Source organism: Protopterus annectens, chromosome 5.part1 (genome assembly GCF_019279795.1).
Source record: "Protopterus annectens isolate FY-2018-M chromosome 5.part1, PAN1.0, whole genome shotgun sequence".
NCBI lineage: Eukaryota > Metazoa > Chordata > Ceratodontiformes > Protopteridae > Protopterus > Protopterus annectens.
The window spans coordinates 623175710-623201065 of record NC_056736.1 but is presented as its reverse complement, the minus strand read 5'-3'; the positions used below and the strand labels follow the sequence as shown (position 1 = coordinate 623201065).

General features: G+C 40.1%; 1 protein-coding gene across 2 annotated transcripts in view; it reads left to right on the top strand.

The window, feature by feature from the left end:
* Positions 1–25356, top strand: part of B3GLCT (beta 3-glucosyltransferase) — a 1903418-nt gene that overhangs the window by 1541737 nt on the left and 336325 nt on the right. For both annotated transcript variants that reach the window (XM_044073237.1, XM_044073238.1), the window contains exon 9: positions 1972–2041. In XM_044073237.1, coding sequence (XP_043929172.1) covers positions 1972–2041 — 70 coding nt within the window. The remainder of the gene's footprint in view (positions 1–1971; positions 2042–25356) is intronic.

The following is a 25356-nucleotide window of genomic DNA, read 5'->3' as shown; positions in this document are numbered from 1 at the left end:
TGATATTTTCTTGGTGATGCAGCTTTCTTGCTTTAAAGGTTGCTTTTGCATATTTATCAAGGCCAAATGACGTTCTTATATCATATTAAAGTTTTGACAACTTGCAGTTGTGCTTTCGGTTCCTCATCTGATGAATTATACAGTTTTAAATATTCCAGAAAAAGAAGGTAAGTCTTTACACTTTGTTGTTTTCTGGGAGCCAAATTGTAGCCATGACCTAATCTATTAAGTAGACAGCTTATTGGGTTAAGGATTTGTGACACGGATGTGTGTGTCTCTCTGTCTCTCCCTCCATATATAGATAAAGAAGTGAGGTAGAAAATCAATAGCCATCTATATCTATCTGCCTTAGCGATAATCTAGCACCAGTTCTTTATCTCTTTATATATATATATATATATATATATATATATATATATATATATATATATATATATATAAATTTACATACACTGCTTACACATATGTGTGTATACATTTTATATAGATATATATATATATATATATATATATGTGTGTGTGTGTATGTTGTAGTAATTGGTAATTTATGTTTTGTCGTAGTAATTGGTAATTTATGTTTTGTCTGTTTGGTCTAAATAAATTTTCAAGTGATTGTTGGAGTGCTGGTATTTAGTTTCTGAATATATACACACGTATGCATATGTGTGTATCTGTTTGCCGCCGGTGTTTCCTGTGTGTGTGTGTGTGTGTGTGTGTGTGTGTGTGTGTGTGTGAAGAAATGAGGAAGAAAGTCAAATCAGTAGAAAGCCTGTGACAAATATCTCCTGTATTTACTGAGGATCCCGGACTCAGCAGTGTCCATGTACACTGAAGCAGACCCCCCTCCCAGAACTTTATATGATTGTGTATGGAGTCTGCATTCTTTACAGTGCATCAGAATTACCAGTGAGATGAGTGCGTGATATTAGTATACGATTGCTGTCAGACTGTGCACTGCAATGCAAGAATTAAAAAATATTACAAATTATTCACAATGCTTACATCAACACACATCTGGCAGCATTACCTGCATGAAGAAGGGCATCACCCAAAAGCTTTGCATTTTATACTTTGTGTTTTAATAAATAGCTTGGCTATCCTAAGTCGGAGTTGTTTGTTACTATAGTCTGTTTATCTTTGACTCGGTTTGCCACAATAATACATCCATTTTTTGACTTTTAACATTACCTACATGCCCATTAAAGTGCAGTAAGCACAGGTAACAACAACGTAGATCTGTCTAGACAATTACACGAGTTGCATAATAAACATTTCCTTTACAACAGCACTTTCTTTTGGCCAGTTTCTTTTTCTCTTGAGTGTTTGCTAACAGGTTGTTTTCTGAGACATTACAGTACACTTTTGTGTGTAATCTTCTGCACTGGTGTTTTATCCAACCTGTAAATCAATTATAGATTTTCCATTTATAAATGGACTACAAGTAGACAGGCTCTTCTTTTTCATACACAAGAATTAAATTTTGCCTGCAGCATCATCCCTGTGAGCAAGGCTTTGTACCGTCTACGGTAGCTCCTGACCTACTTTTAGCATTTTTGTTCTCTTATTCATGTTCCCAAGATCTAAATATCATCACATGCCTTTGCATTTGTTAACATTTTATGAATCCTGTAACATCTTCAGTGTCTTGTACATTAAATCTTTTTCCCTGGATATCATCATTTAGTGATTCTGCTGTACAACCGTCTGTAGGGGTGAGACACCTGCCTTAGGCATTCATGTTGCTACATTTCAACACTTGCATGCATTTTCTCACAGTAAAGTGCTGAAACAGATGTTAACTGAAATAAATAACTGATTACCAGCAATGAGCATATTAAAGTGTAATAGTGTTCAGAGTGTTTGCTAAGAATGTATTTTTTCCAGTGCATTTGTGCACTTCTGTTTGTTTCTACACATTAATGATGGTGCTGAGAAAAAGTTATATTTGATGCTCTCTGTTATTTCTCCCAGGGAGATGCTGTGAAAAAAGATGACATATTTGTTGCTGTGAAAACCTGCAAAAAATTCCACAAAGAAAGATGTAAGACATCAATTTAAAATTATCTATATGTTGTTTTTTCTATTTTATTTCTTAAATTGTAAAACTTTCAGCAGATCTGTTCAATTTTCTTATTTGTTTTGAGAAAACGTTCAAGCATTATTTCTGCCAGCTGTCATTTTATTCTCTTTTTGTTGTTGGCACTGTTGCTGTCATATTATTTCATCTTTTCTCCTTCCAGTCTCTGTTCTCTCACATATTGTCCCCCACTCTCTATCCCTGAGGTTGCTGTAGCCCTGCTACAGCCCATTGTTTGGATAGGACTGCCTTTTCTAGTGCTTTTCAGTTATTTGATCTTGGTTATGTCATGGTGAAGAAATCCAGGAACTGACTGCAGCTTTCTACTACAGGTCAAAGTTGTTTTTTATGTGCCTTTTGGGCATTGACATGCATTACTGTCATGTCTTGCATCATGGTCTAATGCATATGGGCAGTGCAGTGGTTAATATTGTTGCCTCACACTAAGAGGTTCTCTGGTTCACTTCTTAGCTGAAATGATGGACATGCTCCACCTAAAGAAATCCAAGTCACTGTGAGCCACGTGCTCTACTGAGCTAAACCTAGCCACAACAATAAATAGAACATGCCGGAGGGATAGATTCCTGTCACAGAGACTCCCCATGCTTTGGAACAAAATTCCAAATTACATCAGGCAGAGCCCCTCACTAACATTCTTCAAGAGAAACCTTGACGAGTGGATGGGTAACAGAAAATACACCCCTGGGATCACTTCATTGGCTCTGTTTGACAGAGGATCAGTTAATTAATCAATGGGCGGCGACACACTCTGGCTAGGCTTATAAATGCTCTTGGGCAGATAGCCTAGTACCTACCTATGAGCCTATGAAATCCCGTTCTGTGCAGAGTCAGCATGTCCTCCCTTCATTAGCGTGGATTTCCTCCAAGTGCTCCGGTTTCATCCCACATTCCAAAGACGTGTCTGGAATGTTTCTCCCTGTGCCTCTGCTGAAAATAGGCTGTGTCCTAGTCGGACTTTCCTGGTCAACAAATTTTAAATAAATAAAAATATTGGTGCTAGGTGTTACTTTTGTACCATTAGTTGTTCTAGAGTCTGTAATATTATTCAGTCATCTTCTCCACGGAGTAAAGACTCCAGCACTCGGATCCATCCCTGCCCTGTCCATTAGAAAGTAGAGCAGCTGGCCTCTTGCTGTTCTGTCTGTTCCACCTTCTCAGCTTTGAAGTGGGTGTGGTATAATGGTTAAGATCTTTATCTCATAGATGCAAGTTACAGGATTTGGTTCTAACCATGGGTTATTGGCTAGGCTTAATGTGGCCTTTCAGGGTTCGCCTAGTATTTTTCTCTGATCCGGCTTGCTATCTAGTCCCTGGGATACAAGCTAGATCTAATTCACCTGCATTAAACATGGAAACTCAAGTTCTGTCCTGGCTGGTTGGCAGAAGACATAATAAATTTATTGTTGTTTGTCTAACTCAAAATTGAATGCCATATCTTAAAAAATCCATTGCTCATTTAATTATGTTGTATTTGTTAAGATCATAGTAAAACAAGAGCAGTGGCAGTATATGTAATGTAACACTTCAGCATTTCATTTAAAAAAGTAGATAGCATTTTCCCTTGTATTTGACTAATACATAAAATTATCGGGTACGTATTATTTAAGCAAACGCTGTTTCGTTGAGCGTGATTACACCAAATGGCAAAATGGCGAAAGCACGGAACAGCGATTTTTTTTACCTAGGGAAAAAAATCACTGGACTGTTTTCGGGACTTTGCCTTTTCCTCCACTGTGGTACAATCTTGGAGTTGGTATATTTAAGTAGGGAGTGTGTGGGGGGCACAGACCCCCACTTTATTTTGTGTTTGGATTTTTTTTTTAACGGATTGGCGATTTTTTTTCCCTGGTAAAAAAATCGCTGATCCCGTGTGTTCAACATTTTAGATTTTCGGATATTGTGGGTCGATTATATAGCGTTTGCTAATATAATATATATATAACTAATATAATATAGACCCAAATTATCTTCTAGGTGTTAATAACACGTTTATAATGAAATCATATAATAACACTTTTTAGCCGCTGCTTTCCACAGTCACGTTAAAGCTTGTTTTGAGATCTTAAGCTTGGTAAGCAGATTCTGTTTTAGATAGTCCTGACTTATTTGTTTGCAAAGTGCTTCACTGTGTCCCATTTTTCAACACAGATGGTAACTGCAGCTTGAGAAAGAATGAAGAGGAAAAAGTTTCTTTTCATTACTTTAGAAAATATTTAGCTGTTGGATTCCTGTCAGGCTTTAAGTGAAAATGTGTATAATGTTAATTTCTGGGTAGATAGTATAAAATTACTGATGCTAAAATGCTTTTGAAATAGTTAGGAAGCCAGAGGAAATAATTGCTCATAACTGGTGTTTTCACTGTTTGTTTACAGTTTTTCAAAGTTACCATTTCAGTATGTGTGCCACAGATCTTCAGTGGGTCATGGTGAACCAGAAATCATTAAGGTAATTATGACCTGGATCTTAGAAACATCTGCCAGAGTCATGAGATGCTTAGGCAGTGTTTTCAGCAAATTGTGTCTAATTTCCCCAGTTTGGTATAATTTTACAGTATCTACCCTTTCCACCAGTTAAAGTATCCTGATAAACCATTGCCATTTCAGCTGTAGTACTTACAATGAAGTACTATTTTCTAGAAATGCATATCCCTAGTCAACCATACTTGAAAACTCTGTTTGCTTTTTAGGGGGAAGGCACCCTTTAACCCCCATGTTATATATACTTTATATATATATATATATATATATATATATATATATATATATATATATATATATATATATATATATATATATATATATTTTTTTTTATTTATTTATATATATATATATATATATATATATATATATATATATATATATATATATGGTTGCAGTGATGTGTAATGTTAACTTTTCTAATTAAGCCATACATTTTGGAGGAGGGTAACTGTAGCAGAATAATGCCACAAATGTTTTCAGAGTTTCTAAGTGCATTTAACATACTAAACGAGTACTTGACCAGGTAAGGCCACTGGACACATTTTCTCTTTTCAGGGATGACCCGGGAACACAGTCTGGTTAAGTGACTTGTTCAGATTCAGACAGCAAGCAAATGAAGGTGGAAGGAATCCAACCCTGTATCTTGGGTACAGGAAGCAACTCATTTGAATTTCAGGTCTTTAGTCCTCTGTGATAACTGACAGCTTTAGCATTCCTTATTAACCTACTTTATGGACTAAAGTAAAGATTTTGAATTTTTATGACAGAGTTTACACAGTGATAGGGGTTGGCATAATGGTTAAGGTGTCTACCTCACAGGCACAAGGTACACGGTTTTATTCTCACCTCTGAAGGGAAATTAGCCATGCTTAAAATGGCCTGCTAGGGCAGTACTTATCTATGAACATATGGAAAAACTGCACTGTATAACATCTGTCATGGTTTCTTATACAGGGTCTTGTGCATAGCTTGCTCAAAAGGTAAGACCATAGTAATCAGAAATTGAATATTAAAAACATGAGAATCATCATGTGGATAATCCTTTACAGTCTCTGCATTTTTACTTTCTTAAGTAAAGATATGTACATTCTATGTAAAATAGGACTTTTTTTTAACTTCATTGCGTATGAAGGTAGATATTTGCATGCATCCCGGAGGTCCACATGGAGAGGTAGGATGAATGGAGCAGGGATGTCAACGGTAATATTTTACTTCCTGCTCTGCAGGTCAAAAAGTGAAAATGTTCTTAAGGATTCATGAACAGCCCCAGTGTGAGCAGTATAGCTGACACTAAAAACACCTTGCGCCTACGATGTGATATTTTGCATTTCTAAGACAATTTAGCCACAATGACTAAAGATCTCATTATGGGCTAATTTTCATGTCTCTGAGTCACATTTCCCACTGCGATGTGCGGATCAGCACTTCCTGCAGTAGGTAACTGTGGAGACCGCATTGTGTAAGCACAGCCATCCCTCTGCCCTTAGTCACTCTCCCACACACACACAAGTACACATTGAAGCACACACAGATGCACCACTGTCCCCTCACCTGTCCTTGCATTGACTGAATGTTCCCATTGCCTCCTTTTCCAGCCCTAGGCTGTCATGGAAGTTTGGAGTCCAATGTCATATCCCTAGGTCCCTGGTGTCTAGTGGCTCCCCCAGCCCTCTGGTTCCCATAATGGTGCAAGTGCCATTATGGTACCCAAGTTTAGAGTAATCCCTAGTATCTAGAAGCTACCCCAACTACCTGGTCCCTATACTGGTCTAAGTGCCATTATGGCACACAAGTTTAGAGTAATCCCTGGTGTCTAATGGCTCTTCCCACCCCTGATCCCTGTACTGTTTTAAGTGCCCTTATGGTATGATAGTACTGTCTCCAGTGTTTAGTGTTCCCCCCTCCCCCCGTTCCCTGTACTGTTTTATTTTTATTTATTTAGTCTTTAACTGGGGTGGTCCCACTAAGATACTGGCCTCTTTTCAGGGTTGTCCCAAAGAGGTATTTATACTACCAGGAGAAATTTGGCCAGTGCATCAGGGAACTTCTCCTACTCTTTTTGATACATACCATGGGATGTTTTACATCCAGATGAACTATCACTGACTCAAGCAGATTACACCTTAGTCTGATGTCTCATCTGAAGGTAGTGCAGTGTTTTAAGTGCCTTAAGGCACGAAAGTAGTCTAGTTTGTGTCTTGTATTCCCTTCTCCTCTGGTCTATGTACTGGTTTTATTGCCATTATGGCACAAGTCTTCTGTAATTATCCTTTATGGTTAGTGGTGTCCTCATTCCCATAGTACCTTTATCCTTGGTGGCCAGTGGTCTCCCCCACTCCTATAGTAAATTTATCCTTGGTGGTTAGTGGTCTTCCCCATCCCCATAGTACATTTATTTCTGGTGGTTAGTGGTCTCCCCCATCACCATAGTACATTTATCGTTAGTGGTCTCCCCATCCCCATAGTACATTTATCTTTGGTTGTTACTGGTCACCCCATCCCCATAATACAGTTATCCTTTGTGGTTAGTGGTCTCCCCATCCACATAGTACATTTATCCCTGGTGGTTAGTGGTCTCCCCATCCCCATAGTACATTTATCGTTGGTGGTTAGTGGTCTCCCCCATCTCCATAGTACATTTATCCTTGGTGGTTAGTGGTCTCACCATCTGCATAATGCATTTATCCTTGGTGGTTAGTGGCCTCCCCCATCTCCATAGCACATTTATCCTTGGTGGTTAGTGGTCTCCCTCATCCCCATAGCACATTTATCCTTGGTGGTTAGTGGTCTCCCTCATCCCCATACTGCATTTGTCCTTGGTGGTTAGTGGTCTTACCAATAGTACATTTATCCTTGATGGTTAGTTGTCTCCTCATAGTGCATGCATCCTTGGTGGTTAGTGGCCTCCCCAACCCCATAGTACATTTATCCCTAGTAGTTAGTGGTCTCCCCATCCCCATAGTACATTTATCCTTGGTGGTTAGTTGTCTACCCCAACCCCATATTACATTTATCCTTGGTAGCTAGTGATCTCCCCATGCCCTTAGTAGAGTTATACTTGGTGGTTAATCATCTCCCCCATCCCCATAGTACATTTATTCTTGGTAGTTAGTGGTTTCCCTCATCCCCTTAGTAACTTTATCCTTGGTGGCTAGTGGTCTTCCAGACCCCATAGTACATTTATCCTTGGTTGGTAGTGGTCTCCCCAATTCCCATAGTAGATTTATCATTGGTGGTTTGTAGTCTCCCCATCCACATAGTAATTTTATCCGTGGTGGTTAGTGGTCTTCCCATCCCCATATTACATTTATCCTTGGTGATTAGAGGTCTCCCCATCTGCATAGTACATTTATCCTTGGTAGTAAATGGTCTCCCCATTCTCCATAGTACATTTATCGTTGGTGGTTAGGGGTCTCCCCCATCTCCATAGTACATTTATCCTTGTGGTTAGTGGTCTCACCATCCGCATAGTGCATTTATCCTTGGTGGTTAGTGGTCTCCCCATCCACATAGAACATTTATCCTTGGTGGTTAGTGGTTCCCCCATCCCCATAGTACATTTATTCTTGGTGGTTACTGGTCTCCCCCGTAGTATATTTATCCTTGGTAGTTACTGGTCTCCCCCATAGTACATTTATCCTTGGTGGTTAGTGGTCTCCCCCATCCCCATAATACAATTATCCTTTGCGGCTAGTGGTTTCCCCATCCACATAGTACATTTATCCTTGGTGGTTAGTGGTCTCCCCATCCCCATAGTAGTACATTTATCCGTGGTGATTACTGGTCAACTGTCTGCATAGTACATTTATCCTTGGTAGTTAGTGGGTTTCCCCATCCCCATAGTACATTTATCTTTGGTGGTTAGTGGTCTCATCATGCGCATAGTGCGTTTATCCTTGGTGGTTTGTGGTCTCCACCATCCCCATAGTACATTTATCCTTGATGGTTAGTGGTCTTCCTCATCCCCATAGTGCATTTATTCTTGGTGGTTAGTTGTCTCCACATCCCATAGTGCATGTATCCTTGGTGGTTAATGGTCTCCCCATCCCCATAGTACATTTAGCCTAAGTGGTTAGTGGTCTCCCCATCCCCATAGAACATTTACCTTGCTGATTAGTTTTCTACCCCATCCCCATAGTACATTTATCCTTGGTAGCTAATGATCTCCCCATGCCCATAGTACAGTTATTCTTGGTGGTTAGTGGTCTCCCCCATCACTATAATACGTTATTTCCTGGTGGTTAGTGGTCTCTCCTATCACCATATTACATTTATCATTAGTGGTTAATGGTGTCCCCATCCCCATAGTACATTTATCTTTAGTGGTTACTGGTCTCGCCCATCCTCATAGTACAATTATCCTTGTTGGTTAGTGGTCTTCCATATCCCCATAGTACATTTATCCTTGGTGGTTACTGGTCTCCCCCATCCCCATAATACAATTATCCTTTGTGGTTAGTGGTCTCCTCATCCACATAGTACATTTATCCTTGGTGGTTTGTGGCCTCCCATTCCTCATAGTCCATTTATCGTTGATGGTTAGTGGTCTCCCCCATCTCCATAGTACATTTATCCTTGGTGGTTAGCGGTCTCACCATCTGCATAATGCATTTATTCTTGGTGGTTAGTGGTCTTACCCATAGTACATTTATCTTTGGTCATTAGTTGTCTCCCCATAGTGCATGTATCCTTGATGGTTAGTAGCCTCCCCATCCCCATAGTACATTTATCCTTAGTAGTTAGTGGTATCCCCATTCCCATAGTACATTTATCCATGGTGGTTAGTTGTCTACCCCAACCCCATATTACATTTATCCTTGGCAGCTAGTGATCTCCCTATGCCCTTAGTATAGTTATCCTTGGTGGTTAGTCGTCTCCCTCATCCCCATAGTACATTTATTCTTGGTGGTTACTGGTCTCCCCCGTAGTATATTTATCCTTGGTAGTTACTGGTCTCCCCCATAGTACATTTATCCTTGGTGGTTAGTGGTCTCCCCCATCCCCATAATACAATTATCCTTTGCGGCTAGTGGTTTCCCCATCCACATAGTACATTTATCCTTGGTGGTTAGTGGTCTCCCCATCCCCATAGTAGTACATTTATCCGTGGTGATTACTGGTCAACTGTCTGCATAGTACATTTATCCTTGGTAGTTAGTGGGTTTCCCCATCCCCATAGTACATTTATCTTTGGTGGTTAGTGGTCTCATCATGCATAGTGCGTTTATCCTTGGTGGTTTGTGGTCTCCACCATCCCCATAGTACATTTATCCTTGATGGTTAGTGGTCTTCCTCATCCCCATAGTGCATTTATTCTTGGTGGTTAGTTGTCTCCACATCCCATAGTGCATGTATCCTTGGTGGTTAATGGTCTCCCCATCCCCATAGTACATTTAGCCTAAGTGGTTAGTGGTCTCCCCATCCCCATAGAACATTTACCTTGCTGATTAGTTTTCTACCCCATCCCCATAGTACATTTATCCTTGGTAGCTAATGATCTCCCCATGCCCATAGTACAGTTATTCTTGGTGGTTAGTGGTCTCCCCCATCACTATAATACATTATTTCCTGGTGGTTAGTGGTCTCTCCTATCACCATATTACATTTATCATTAGTGGTTAATGGTGTCCCCATCCCCATAGTACATTTATCTTTAGTGGTTACTGGTCTCGCCCATCCCCATAGTACAATTATCCTAGTTGGTTAGTGGTCTTCCACATCCCCATAGTACATTTATCCTTGGTGGTTACTGGTCTCCCCCATCCCCATAATACAATTATCCTTTGTGGTTAGTGGTCTCCTCATCCACATAGTACATTTATCCTTGGTGGTTTGTGGCCTCCCATTCCTCATAGTCCATTTATCGTTGATGGTTAGTGGTCTCCCCCATCTCCATAGTACATTTATCCTTGGTGGTTAGCGGTCTCACCATCTGCATAATGCATTTATTCTTGGTGGTTAGTGGTCTTACCCATAGTACATTTATCTTTGGTCATTAGTTGTCTCCCCATAGTGCATGTATCCTTGATGGTTAGTAGCCTCCCCATCCCCATAGTACATTTATCCTTAGTAGTTAGTGGTATCCCCATTCCCATAGTACATTTATCCATGGTGGTTAGTTGTCTACCCCAACCCCATATTACATTTATCCTTGGTAGCTAGTGATCTCCCTATGCCCTTAGTATAGTTATCCTTGGTGGTTAGTCATCTCCCCCATCCCCATAGTACATTTATTCTTGGTGGTTAATGGTCTTCACCATACTCATAGTACATCTATTCTTAGTAGTTAGTGGTCTCCCTCATCCCCATAGTAACTTTATCCCTGGTAGGTAGTAGTCTCCCCATCCCCATAGTACATTTATCCTTGGTGGTTAGTGGTCTCCCTCATCCCCATAGTAATTTTATCCTTGGTGGCTAGTAGTCTCTCCATCCTCATAGTACATTTATCCTTGGTAGTTAGTGGTCTCCCCAGTCCCCATAATACAGTTATCCTTGGTTGTAAGTGGTCTCCTCCATCTCCATAGTACATTTATCCTTGGTGGTTAGTGGTCTCCCTCATCCTCTTAGTGCATTTGTCCTTGGTGGTTAGTGGTCTTACCCAAAGTACATTTATCCTTGGTGGTTAGTTGTCTCCCCATAGTACATGCATCCTTGGTGGTTGGTGGCCTCTCAATCCCCATAGTACATTTATCCCCAGTAATTAGTGGTCTCCCCCATCCCCATAGTACATTTATCCATGGTGGTTAGTGGTCTCCCTCATCCTCATAGTGCATTTGTCCTTGGTGGTTAGTGGTCTTACCCATAGTACATTTATCCTTGGTGGTTAGTTGTCTCCCCATAGTACATGCATCCTTGGTGGTTAGTGGCCTGTCCATCCCCATAGTAATTTTATCCCTAGTAGTTAGTGATCTCCCCATCCCCATAATACATTTATCCTTGGTGGTTAGTTGTCTACCCCAACCCCATATTACATTTATCCTTGGTAGCTAGTGCTCTCCCCATGCCCTTACCTATAGAACAGTTATCCTTGGTGGTTAATCGTCTCTCCCATCCCCATAGTGCATTTATTCTTCGTGGTTAGTGGTTTCCACCATCCCCATAGTACATTTATTCTTGGTAGTTAGTGGTTTCCCTCACCCCCATAGTAACTTTATCCTTGGTGGCTAGTGGTCTGTCCATCCCCATAGTAGATTTATTGTTGGTGGTTAGTGGTCTCTCCATCCACATAGTAATTTTATCCTTGGTGGTTAGTGGTCTTCCCATCCCCATATTACATTTATCCTTGATGATTAGAGGTCTCCCCATCTGCATAGTACATCTATACTTGGTAGTTAATGGACTCCCCATTCCCCATAGTACATTTATCATTGGTGGTTAGTGGTCTCCCCCATCTCCATAGTACATTTATCCTTGGTGGTTAGTGGTCTCACCATCTGCATAGTGCATTTATCCTTGGTGGTTAGTGGTCTCCCCATCCCCATAGTGCATTTATCCTTGGTGGTTAGTGGCCTCCCCATCAGCATTGTACATTTATCCTTGGTGGTTACTGGTCTTCCCAGTAGTACATTTATCCTTGGTGGTTACCGGTCTGCCCCATAATACATTTATCCTTGGTGGTTAGTGGTCTTCCCATTTCCATAGTACTTTTATCCTTGATGGTTAGTGGTCTCCCCATCTGCATTGTACATTTATCTTTGGTAATTTGTGGTCTCTCCCATCCCCAGAGTACATTTATCGTTGGTGGTTAGTGGTTACTTCCATCTCTATAGTACATTTATCCTTGGTTGTTAGTGGTCTCACCATCCGCATAGTGCATTTGTCCTTGGTGGTTAGTGGCCACCCCATCCCCATAGTACATTTATCCTTGGTGTTTAGTCATCTCCGTCATCCCCGTAGTGCATTTAGCCTTGGTGGCTAGTGGTCTTACCCATAGTGCTTGTATCCTTGGTGGGTAGTGGCCTCCCCAACTCCATAGTACATTTATCCTTGGTGGTTAGTGGTGTCCCCCATCCTTGTAGTACAATTATTTTTGGTGGTTACTGGTCTCCCCCATAGTACATTTATCCTTGGTGGTTAGTGGTCTTCCCATCCCCATAGTACATTTATTCTTGGTGGTTAGTGGTCTCCCATTCCCCATAGTATGTTTAACCCTGGTGGTCAGTTGTCTATCCCATCCCCATAGTACCGTTATGCTTCATGGCTAGTTTTGAAGTCATAAATAAATAACATTAATAATTTACCTTATATGCCTTTAGTCAGGAACAACACTTCAGGATGTGCAAACATAAATGTTAGTCTTACAGCGCTGGGAGTTAGTCTTCATAATTCTTGATGAAGCATTCTCACTTTACATACAAAAACTGTAATTTTATACATTTTCTTATCAAACTGCTCATGCAGTTTCATGATGTTATAATGACTGTGTCCTATAGAAAACTTTGCAAATGTCCTCATCCCTCGTGATTTTCCCTTTAGACTTCACGTGAACACCTTCCTATACATGATTCACCTGCTTCCAAAGGGTCTTGTTTCTGACCTTGGATGTTTCAAACCTGCTTTAGCAACAACACACTCTTAGCCTGGAGGAGTCAGGCTAACAAATTCCTTTTTGTAATAACTACATCTGTCACTTCATGCAATACGTACTATTCTCTCATTACATACTAAAAGAATGCAGTTTAAAATGAACAGTAATACTGTGGCTTATGAAGCTGTATTTTTCTCAGTCCTGCATACAAATTATATTTGCTTTTTAACAATCATATTATAGCATCATTATTAAACTGAAATTAATATACATTTTAATAAGCTGGTCTTGTCCCATAACAGTTTTCTCCCTCTGACACTATCAGTGTCATACCATGTAATTATATTTTTCTTTTTCTTAACTTGATAAAATATGCCTCAGTGTCATAGTAGTCATCATCATTTTTTTTGTCAAAATAGAACTGTCATGGATTTGTGCATGCAGTGGCATTTCATGTGCAGGTGAGATTAAACATCTTATAATCACAGCCTTTAGAATAGAAAATGCTAAAATGATTGCAAATATAATATAAAGTACAATGACATTACCCTGGATTATGCTAGTCCCCAGGTTGCCAAAAATACTACCCAGCCATCCAAAGGTGTCCAATTTTTGGATGTGCTGTCCAACTCTTTGGCCCTTTGTTCCATGGAGTTTGCCAGTTTTTCCTGTTCGTCATGATAGTCACTAATATATGAACAGCAATGACTCCTTATGAGGGCACATGACCCCCCTTTTGCAGCAAGCATTATATCAAGTGCCATTCGATTCTTTAACACGACAGTTCACATTTCAGTCATTTCTGGATTTGCCATCCTGATGTGAAGTTTTGTTGGCCATCTCTTGTAGAATTTGAGCAAGTATGGTGATTTCAAGCATTGTCCTTTGCACTCCATACCCAGGATTAAAAATTGAAAATACTTGCTCAGTCCAGTGGATTGCTTGCTTTTTTCTCAGTCTCCCTGCTGGTGAGTGTTCGAAATGTTGAATAACAGGAGTAATGTAGCCTATAAAGCAACATCCAGACCAGTCTGTAGGCAACCAGGGGTAGGCACGATTACCACAGATGTAGTAACGGTCACTTATCATGCCCATGCCATGCCCCCAGTCATAGCTTTTTAAATGCAAAGAGTCTAACAAACTTTCATGCCTGGTGTCATTACATTTGCTTTTTCCTACTGGTGCAGTCCCATTTCTGGCATAACATGTGTCTCCATGTTGTGTGGTTGCAAGTTGAAGAGAGACAACCTTTGAAAAATCAGTTACATTATGCCAGGTTAAGCTGATGTCATTAAGGTCCTTTTCAAATGACACCTGTGATGCAGGGATGGGTATCATGGGAATTTCTGCCTTGGAATGATGAGGTATATGCGAACATATCCAGCAGTTTGTTTTGTTTAGATTTTTGGCATATTGTCGAAGGACCAGCAAAAAACTGTTTTCTCTCGACCAGTTTATAGAAGGGAACAGCAACAGAAACAAAGCAAAAGTACCTGTTGTCACTGGATTTATCATGGACTGCTACTGCAGTTGACCTTCTCACTGGGCAGATGATTTATCTGTCACATCTCGATCTCCCTTTGTTGGCTGCGATGATTCGTCTGGGGTCCCTACATGACAGATCGTCTTGCAGTGTGAGATGAATGGATCCACGTTGGTAGTCCTGCACAGTGAACTGCGGTTACAGTGGTGAGTAGGACCTGGAAAGGCCCCTTCCACCTTGGGCTCAGGCAGTTTTTCCTCTGAAAAGTTTTAACATAAACCCAATCACCTCGTTGTAGTTGGTGGCAGGGTTGGTCATGAGGCTTTGGTAACGCTGCTCTTACTGTTCAATGATATTGCTGCAAAATTTTGAGGAGTCTCCTAGAATAAGAAATCATAGCATCATCTGACAAAGTTAAATCAGCATTTCACACTGGAGGGGGTAGCTGGAAAGGCCATGGGTCTCCCCATTAATATCTCATATGGACTCAATTTCCTGGTGGCATTCAGTGAGGCCCTCATACTCATCAGATGACTGGGGATGATTGGGACAGTGAAGATTCAACTTGGTATTAAAAGCTTTACATAACTCTTTAAACAGATTATTATTAAAATGAGTTCCCTGGTCACTGTTAACAATGCTGGGTATACCGAATCTCAGTATATAATCAGATAACAATCAAATTGTTATCTGATTATATACTGAGAGTCGGTGTACCCAGCATTGTTAATAGTGACCAGATAACTCATTTTAATAATAATCTGAGTTATGTAAAGCTTTTAATACCAAGTTGAATCTTCACTGTCCTAATCATCCCCAGTCATCTTGGATTAGTGGAAAGGGTAAACAGGACACTTAAAAATAAAATTTCGAAGATTTGTGCTGAAACCCACTTAAAGTGGGCCAAAGCCCTTCCCTTAGCATTGATGAGTATGAGGTCCTCACTGCCAGCCTTTCAAGCTGAAGCATCACAGGGAGAAGTTCTGAGGTGGCTCAAGGATGGATGTAAAAAATCCTCTAATGGTATATTGGGACATCCGGACAGCCGACTGGTGGCGCCTGCCTCTTTGCTACCTTACCTAGTAAGGGCATATCATTTACCAGCCTATACAGGTAAGACAGCTTTATTTAATCAAATTACCCAAAGTTGGTATGCCCTTCATGTCTCCTCTTTGATACTTCAGTATGTACAAAGTTGTAGTATATGTTTAGAGTATAATGTAAATAAACATGCCAACATCAAATCTGCATGTTTACCTCCACCCTGGTGACCTTTTGTTAACATACAGCTAGACTTCATCCAGATGCCTAAGACTAATAATTTACAATTTATTTTGGTGATAGTGTGTATGTTCTCAGCATGGGTGGAAGCTTACCCATGTCGCAAACCTTGAGCCACCTCAGAACTTCTCCCTGTGATGCTTCAGCTTGAAAGGCTGACAATTTTGCAAAATCAAACACATCATTACTGCTGTCAGCATACAAAGATGTTTACAACAATTCACTACTGCTTGTTTAGCAGCTTGGTCTGCTAAGTTGTTACCTTTTGTAACAACATTTATCACTTTTTGATGTGCACAACATTTGATTACAGACAGCTTTTTAGGTAACAAAAGTGCATCTAACAATGATTTTATGTACCCTAAATTTTTAATTTGATTTCCTGAAGAGGTTAAAACCCCTCTCTCTCTACAAAGTTGTCCAAAGTCATGTACCACCCCAAAAGCATAACAGCTGTCTGTAAAAATATTGGCCTCCTTGTCTTTGGCTAACTCACAGGCTTTTTGTAAAGCCACTAGCTCAGCTATTTGAGCAGAGTGAACACCCTCTAATCTTTGTTGCAACAATATTGTTTCCTCGGTGTAGACTGCTATTCCTGGGATCAGCTTTCCTGTTTGATCTCTTCCACAGGAACCATCGACAAACAGATGCATGTCAGCATTGGGTATAGGAGTGTCCTTTAAGTCCTCCCTAGGAGAAGGCAAATGGTTAGTTACACACACACAATCACTCTCTTCACCATCCTCAGCAGTAGGCAACAGAGATACAGGATTTAGAACAGGACAGCGGATCAGAGAAATAGATGGATCAGAAAGAAGTGTAAGTTCATATCTAGTTAGACGTGCAGTCGAGAGTGGTTGAGTTTTCATTTTAAGCAAAAGAGATGATACACAATGAGGGACAGCTACTGTGAGATCATGCCCAAGTACCAACGATTGTGCCAGATTAACTAAAATGGCAGCAGTGACAACTGCCCTTAAGGTGGAAAACCTTTTGCAACAGAATCAAGTGCTGTGCTGTAATAAGCCAATGGACAGTAGCTGTCCCCATGTGTTTGTGCAAGTACTCCTTGAGTGAATCCGATTCTTTCATGACAAAATAAAATAAAAGGTTTATTATAATTTGGTAACCCCAAAGCTGAGGCAGTAGCTAAAGCCTGCTTCAAGTTCTGAAATGAATTTTCCTCTTCATCCAAAGGAGAGGCTCTAGTGTATTCTGCTTTAAAAGATTTGTCAAAGGTTTGGCAATTTCTGCATAATTAGGGATACACTGTCTACAGTATCCTGTCATACCTAGGAAAGACCTAAGCTGTCTCTGAGTAGTCAGACATGGGGCCTTAGATATTGCGTCAATACGAGATTAACACTTGCCTGCTTCCCTGGGAAATTAAATGACCAAGATAACGTACCTGAGATGACCAGAATTGTAGTTTTTCTCTAGACACTTTGTGTCCCTTTTCTGCAAGGATAGTCAGAAGATGCAAGGTATACTGCTGACATTGCTGAAAGGAGTTTGATGATATTAGTAAATCATCTACATATTGTACTAACACAGACCCACCCGGAAATGTTGCATTCTCCAAATCTTTTTTTAGAATTTGAGAAAATAATGAAGGCGATTCAGTATATCCTTGTGGCAACTGTGTCCATGTATATTACTGTCCCTGATAAGTGAAAGCAAACAGAAACTGACTGTCAGGGTGAATAGGTATAGAAAAGAATGCTGAACATAAATCTATCACAGAAAAGTAACTAGCTGTAGGTGGTATGCAACTCAGTATTGTTGCTGGATTTGGAACAACAGGAAAAGTAGGTAGCACTGCATTATTTACAGCCCTTAAACAAATCTATAAGTATCATTTCCTGGATTTTTCACTGGAAAAATAGGAGTATTACAAGGGCTTTTACCTAGTATTATTATTCCTTGATGTATTAGAGACTGAATTACAGGTTTGGTTCCCTGGTCTATATTCCTTGCTATATTAGAGACTGAATTACAGGTTTGATTCCCTGCTCTGCTTCTGGCTTTAGTGGATATTGTGAAACTCTAGGAAGAGGTTGTAATGGATTTAATTTTATTTTTTACTGGTTCTGCTGATTTCAGTATACCTACTTCGTTTGCATGCTTAGCCCACAAGTTGGCAGGTACCTGCTGTAGTAACTCTCCATCTGTCTATATGTTTCCAGCAGGCTGTTCCTCAGCTTCTGCTAAAACTGCCAATACTTTCCCCTCCCAATTCTGTTGGAGCATTTAGATACACCCCTTATGGGGTACAGTAAATAGTACAACCCAGCTTATATAACAAATCTCTTCCTAGTAGGTTTACTGGTGCAGTAGTACTCAGAAGAAAAGAATGCTTTTCTTAGATTGGACCTAAAGAAATGGGGATGGGTTCTGAAACAAAATACCTAACCGTAGTATTTGTTACTCCAACTGCCTTTACTTTCTTTTCTGATACTGGTATTTGATTATCTGAAGTAATTTTTAGCACTGACCTAAGTAGCTCCAGTGTCCACCAGAAATGGGGTTTTCTTTGAATTTATTTTCATCTTAACGTAGGGCCCATTTTGATCTATTGGCAGTAGAGGGTTAAGATTCACTTCTGTATTATTTTTTGACCTAGTCAGTATGGCGCTTCTTGACTCCTTCCAGTCTGAGGAGGTGGTGGAGGAAAAACTGCATTATTATAATTTGGTTGCCACTCAGTCCAAGTATCTTGGGCTCTCTGCATTTGCCTGTGTGGGCACTCCCCTCTCCATTGTCCTGCTTCTCCACAGTTAAAGCAAGATGTATTAGATGAAGCTGGAGGGGCACTGCCAGATCATTGTTGCCAACCAGCTGCACCTTGTTCCCCTCGACCAGCACTTTTGTTAAATCCTCTAGCAATTCCTCTACCCCCTTCCCCTGCTTCTACCTCGACCCCTTGGGTTTTCCAGCTGCCTGATTTGTAAAGTTAACAGCTTATCCTCCAGTATCCTTCCTTCGTTTTTCCTGATACTCTGTACCGTGATTTGCAGCACTTAATAAAGACTCTAAGTCCTTCCCTTGCCAGTCTATGAGCGCCTGCTTTATTTGATTTTCTACAGGGGCTTGCAGACCCTGCACAAAGGCTGATGCAATAGCTGACTTAGCTTGCTCTTCTGGGTCTGGTATTCCTGAATGTCTAGCAAATACTGTTTTAAGGCAACTCAAGTAGTCTGCAGGGGCTTCCCCTTTATTTTGTTTACATGCCTGTATTTTAGACCAGTCAGTCCTAACTTGACACACATCTGTAATCTTGTTTGACAATGCTTTTTGTTTATCTATTAATGCATTTCCTATGACACTGAAAACTGTTATTTCAGCCTTTTCCAGTAACTGCTTTCTTATTTCATCTGTAGTAACTACCCTCAACAGTTGATTTAAATCTGTCAAAGTAGGATTGTAGCATTCTATTATAGTATTTAATTCTTTGAATTTTAATGGATCTTCTCTAATATTTGGAAAATTTTTAGACATAGTATGCAAATCAGCAGGGTTCCAAGGACGATGAACAAGTTCCCTATTTTTAGCCCCTAAAATTTCCCTGAGAGGTGCCAATAGATCCCCTCCAGAGGCTGTACTCTCTTCTTGTTGTACTTTGTCTTGTGAGCGTGTATGGTGAGATACAGGAGTGTCAATTACTAATGCCCCTGTTGGGGAAGTAGAAGCTATCTGTGAAGGATAGGAAGAAGAACCCCCTTGACTGCAGATGCCTGTTCAAAAGATGAAGATTAGACAGAGGAACCAGTCTGAGATGTATAACTGGGTGTGCAATGGACAGTAGAACGAAAGGTAGGAGTCTGAGAAACAACGGAGTCTTGTACAGGAGGTACCAGTACTGGTGCATATGGGGGTGGTGGTGCAGTGACTACTGGAGGATTATCATCCTCTTTAGAAGTTTCTGCTTTTGGGCCATCATCAGTTTATTCTAAACCTGCTAAGACAGGATAAAGGGATCCATTTTTACTGGTCTGTACTGCCTTTTTAACCTCTTTTACTTGTTGCAACAATTTCTTATTAACATCCTGCAACCCTCTTAATGCTGAGTCCTTTTCCCTTTTAAGTGCTTTACTATACCAAAAATAAAATGCTGTCATTTGTTCCCCACTTACTTTGCTTTTCTTCCAAAATACCTTTCAATGTCAGCAATTTAGTCTTATCATAAGTTCCATTTAATGGAAATACCCCGCCAGCACAATTCTTAGTACGTTGAAACCAGTCATGCAGATATTTACAACTTTCCTTCCCATAGTTAAAATACATAAAACATGCAGGCATTCCCTTTTCAGGGATTTGATCTTATTTGCTTATCTTTGCTCCTATTTTTCTTATTTTGTAAATCAGTAATAAAAATGTTAGGCTTGCCTTACAACTCCTGGATCCTGGCAATTCCGAAGATAGAAAATAACTGTAGTAATCCACACACCATACAGGGAGGGAAGGGTAGGAAGTCTGTCACCGTGCAGCAACAGAGGAGAGGTTTCGATCAGCCTTTTCCCACAGCACCCCCTTGCTTTTGTCCCTGCGTGAGCTCAAAAGTTACAGCTCCAGCATTGCGATAGGGATAATGGGACGGATAGGTACTGTAGTCAGAACTGACCACTCTTTCAGACCCTCTGAGGGTACTTTCACATAATCATACTGTTAAGTCCCAACGTGCTTTTGGGCTCATGAATTTATTTTAACAACGCATAGCTCTACGTCCTATCATGCGGTAGGCTCATGAATTTGTTTTAACAGTATATAGTCTACTTCCCAATCATGCACTGGGCGCATGAACTTGTTTTAACTTTATAGTCTACGTCCCAATCATGCGGTGGGCTCATAAACTTGTTTTAACTTTATAGTCTACGTCCCAATCATGCGGTGGGCTCATAAACTTGTTTTAACTTTATAGTCTACGTCCCAATCATGCGGTGGGCTCATGAACTTGTTTTAACTTTACAGTCTACGTCCCAATCATGCGGTGGGCTCATGAACTTGTTTTAACTTTATTTTTAGCTTTTAACTTTTTCCTTTCTTTCTCTCATACATTCATACAGTGACAGAATAAAAAACATCTCACATACTTCTTACCTTTCAAGCCTGAGGGTACCACCCTCGACACAAGGCGCCTCCTTGTGTTCATTTGTCCTTTACTGTATGCGCACATACATTTACTATACTCATTTACTGTGGGGTCCTCCCACTATTACTTGTATATCTTACAACCACTCAGTCAAACAAAAACAAAGTCATGCACTTGTACTACAAACACAGTTATGCATTTATTCTACAAACACTGTCATTCACTTATTCTACATTTTGCTAAAATTGTCTAAAAGAGAAAAAGGAAAAAAAAAAACACAAACCCACCCTTTTCCCTTACAAATTAATTTCCCTGCCAAGGCTAGTATGGTTGCACACCCTGAATAGCTGCACATCTACTATTCCATACAAAGCAGTGTGGAATTCACAGAAAATCTGTGATGGGTCCTATTCCAGAACTGCCCTGCAGCAATACCAAAGTTCAGATCCAGAGTATGGCACCAAATTTTTAAAGTCATAAATAAATAACATTAAGAATTTACCTTATATGCCTTTAGTCAGGAACAACACATCAGGATGTGCAAACAGAAATTTTATTCTTACAGCGCTGGGAGTTAGTCTTCATAATTCTTGATGAAGCATTCTCACTTTACATACAAAAGCTGTAATTGTATACATTTTCTTATCAAACTGCTCATGCAGTTTCATGACGTTATAATGACTGTGTCCTATAGAAAACTTTGCAAATGTTCTCATCCCTCGTGATTTTTGCTTTAGACTTCACGTGAACACCTTCCTATACATGATTCACCTGCTTCCAAAGGGTCTTGTTTCTGACCTTGAATGTTTCAAACCTGCTTTAGCAACAATGCACTCTTAGCCTGGAGGAGTCAGGCTAACAAATTCCTTTTTGTATAGCTACATGCCTCACTTCATGTAACACGTACTATTCTCACTTATTACACACTAAAAGAATGCAGTAAAAAAAACAGCAAAACTTGTGGGCTTATGAAGCTGTATTTTTCTAAGCCCTGCATACAAATTATATTTGCTTTTTAACAGTCATATTATAGCATCATTAATAAACTGAAATTAATATACATTTTAATAAGCTGGACTTGTCCCGTAACACTTGTGGTCTCCCCATAACCATAGTACAGTTATCCTTAGTGGTTAGTGGTCTCCCCCATCTCCCTAGTACATTTATTCCTGGTGGTTAGTAGCCCTCCACCATCCCCATAGTACATTTATTCTTGGTAGTTAGTGGTCTCCCCCATCCCCATAGTAACTTTATCCTTGGTGGTTAGTGGTCTCCCATCCCCATAGTACATTTATCCTTGGTGGTTAGTTGTCTATCCCATCCCCATAGTACATTTAATTTTGGTGGCTACTGGTCTCCTCCATAGTTCATTTATCCTTGGTGGTTAGTGGTCTCCCCATCCCCATAGTACATTTATCCTTGGTAGTTTGTGGCCTCCCTCATCCCCATAGTACATTTATTTTGGTGGTTAGTGGTCTTCCCCATCCACATAGTGCATTTATCCTTGGTTGTTAGTGGCCTCCCCATCCCCATAGTACATTTATCCTTGGTGGTAGTGGTCTCCCCATCCCCATAGTACATTTATCCTTGGTGATTAGTGGTCTCCCCATCTGCATAGTACATTTATCCTTGGTGGTTAGTTGTCTATCCCATCCCCATAGCACATTTAATTTTGGTGGCTACTGGTCTCCTCCATAGTTCATTTATCCTTGGTGGTTAGTGGTCTCCCCATCCCCATAGTACATTTATCCTTGGTAGTTTGTGGCCTCCCTCATCCCCATAGTACATTTATTTTGGTGGTTAGTGGTCTTCCCCATCCACATAGTGCATTTATCCTTGGTTGTTAGTGGCCTCCCCATCCCCATAGTACATTTATCCTTGGTGGTAGTGGTCTCCCCATCCCCATAGTACATTTATCCTTGGTGATTAGTGGTCTCCCCATCTGCATAGAACATTTATCCTTGGTGGTTAGTTGTCTTCCCCATCCCCATAGTACATTTATTCTTGGTAGTTAGTGGTCTCCTCCATCCCCATAGTAACTTTATCCTTGGTGGCCAGTGGTCTCCCCATCCCCATAGTAATGTTATCCTTTGTGGCTACTGGTCTCCCCATCCCATAGTAATTTATCCTTGGTGGTTAGTGGTCTCCCCATCCCCATAGTACATTTATCCTTGGTGGTTAGTGGTCTACTCCATCCCCATAATACAATTATCTTTGGTGGTTAAGTGGTCTCCCCATCCTCATAGTAGATCTAGCCTTGGTGGTTAGTGGTCTCCCCATCCACATAGTGCATTTATTTATCTAAATAGAGGTAGTTAGAGCTTGTAGCACTTTACAAGGAGCTTATATTCATTAAAGGATCCCAAAAACGTACCACGGAGCCCTTGTACCAGCAACAACAAGTAGGTAGTCTTAACGAATTTATTTATCACAAACGTTTTACGCAAAGGTGCAGCTTCCTCAGAGAAAACAAATTAACAATGAGGTAAAGTGCACGCCTTTTATACAAAGCAAAAGGGAATGACAACATGATAAGGTGAAACTCATTGTAGTAATTGGTAAACAAGTAGAAGCCTTCACAAGAACAACTTGTTCCTCAAAGAGAAAATGCAGACATTAATTCATGTTAATAATAAGCATTTCAAAGTGTGGAATGTTACCAAAGAAATAAACATAAAATTTAAAATGACATATTTAAAATTCTTAAAATATGTGGAAGAAATCATAACATTAAAGTAAAAATTCAACATAAAAAGTCATTCAAATAGCAACTCATAAAAAAGTAAGTATAATATGCAGTAATGGATTAAATCTTAGTAAAAAAGTAATGGTAATCCATTATAAGTATGAACCATAATGAGCAACTGTGCACCTTAAAGATATTATTGTATAAACAACAATAATAACTAAAATCTAGGCAATATTTAACATGAGAGGTGCTACAACAAAGGCACGTCACATGAAGTCAGAAACAAAAAAATTTTGTATGTTTTAAAAAAAAGTCTTTATATATGCATAAGAAAGTAAGGAATATCTACAAAGGGGGGTACTACCTTAAATAGCTCCTCAATTTGAGTACTGCTGAGATGTTACAGTTTTCGTTTAAACCCGGGTAGCAAAATGCATCTAAACGCAGTTGCCACTCCAGTTCACGTACTTCTAAGAGTAGAGTTATTGGGCCTCCCCGGATGTTGTTGGTCACTTGATCTATGGCCATAAACGAGAAAGAGTGCCCAGGGTGGTTGGCAATGTGTTTAGCCAAAGCGTTAACGTCAGAGTTTTTCTTAATTGCATACATGTGCTCATAGACACAGTCCCTAAGTCTGCGATCAGTCTTTCCCAGATAAAATGAGGGACAGCAATCACAAAGAGCCAGGTATACAACCGATCTACTTTCACAGTTGAGTGGAGCTTGGATTAAAAACTTCCTGTCCCTTATAGTGTAGGTCTGCCCTACCTTCATTTTGTAACACCAGTTGCAAAACCACATGGGTACATCCCTGTGCCTGTTAAAGGTTTTTAGTTAGGTCCCTCTGTAGAAGTTCCTTAAGATTGTTGTTCCTCTTGAAGACAAAATTAGGACAGGGGCCTAATTTCTCAGAGAGGCCAGGACTCCCCAAGATAAATTGCCAGTTTTTCTTAATCAATGCAGTGGTAGTCTGAGTGTTAAGACTAAATGTGTGGACGTAACTGATGGCAAAATCGCGTACATGGTTGGTCAGAGAGATGTCATTAGGAGAGGGGGAACACTCAATGGGTGACAATAGTGTGTTGTTAGAACTAAGGTCAAGTAGTACATGGCTTTGCAAGATAGGTTTATAAACCCTGTTTATCCTTTTGGCTGTAACTTCAAGCCTAATTTCATCAATGAGATTACTCGGGTAACCCCTATTAAGGAACATGTTACACAAAAGTGTGCATTCGTTCTGAAAGGTGTCAAAATCACTACACATTCTAACAGCCCTGACCATTTGGCCCTTCACAATAGATTTCTTTTGTTTGAAGGGATGGTGGCTTGTGAAGTGCAGGAACGAATTACAGTAAGTTGGCTTTCTGTAAACACAAGATGTGTAGGTGTTCCCTTCCTTTCTCAACTTTACATCGAGGTAATCGATTTCTACAGGTGAAAAATTAGAAGTGAATTTCAAGAAGTCAGTAGTACCATTTAGAAACTGTAAGAAGTCTACGGCTTCAGTGTCATTACCATGGAAGAGGATGAAAATATCATCCAGGTAACGTGTGTAAAATTTCACTGTCTGCATCCTTTCACTGGAAAAAGGAAGTTCTTTTCCCAAAAACCCATAAAAGTTGGCGACTGAGGCCCCACAAGGCGAGCCCATCGCCACGCCTTTTTCTGTAAAAGTAATCCTTATCAAAAAGGAAATAATTACATGAAAG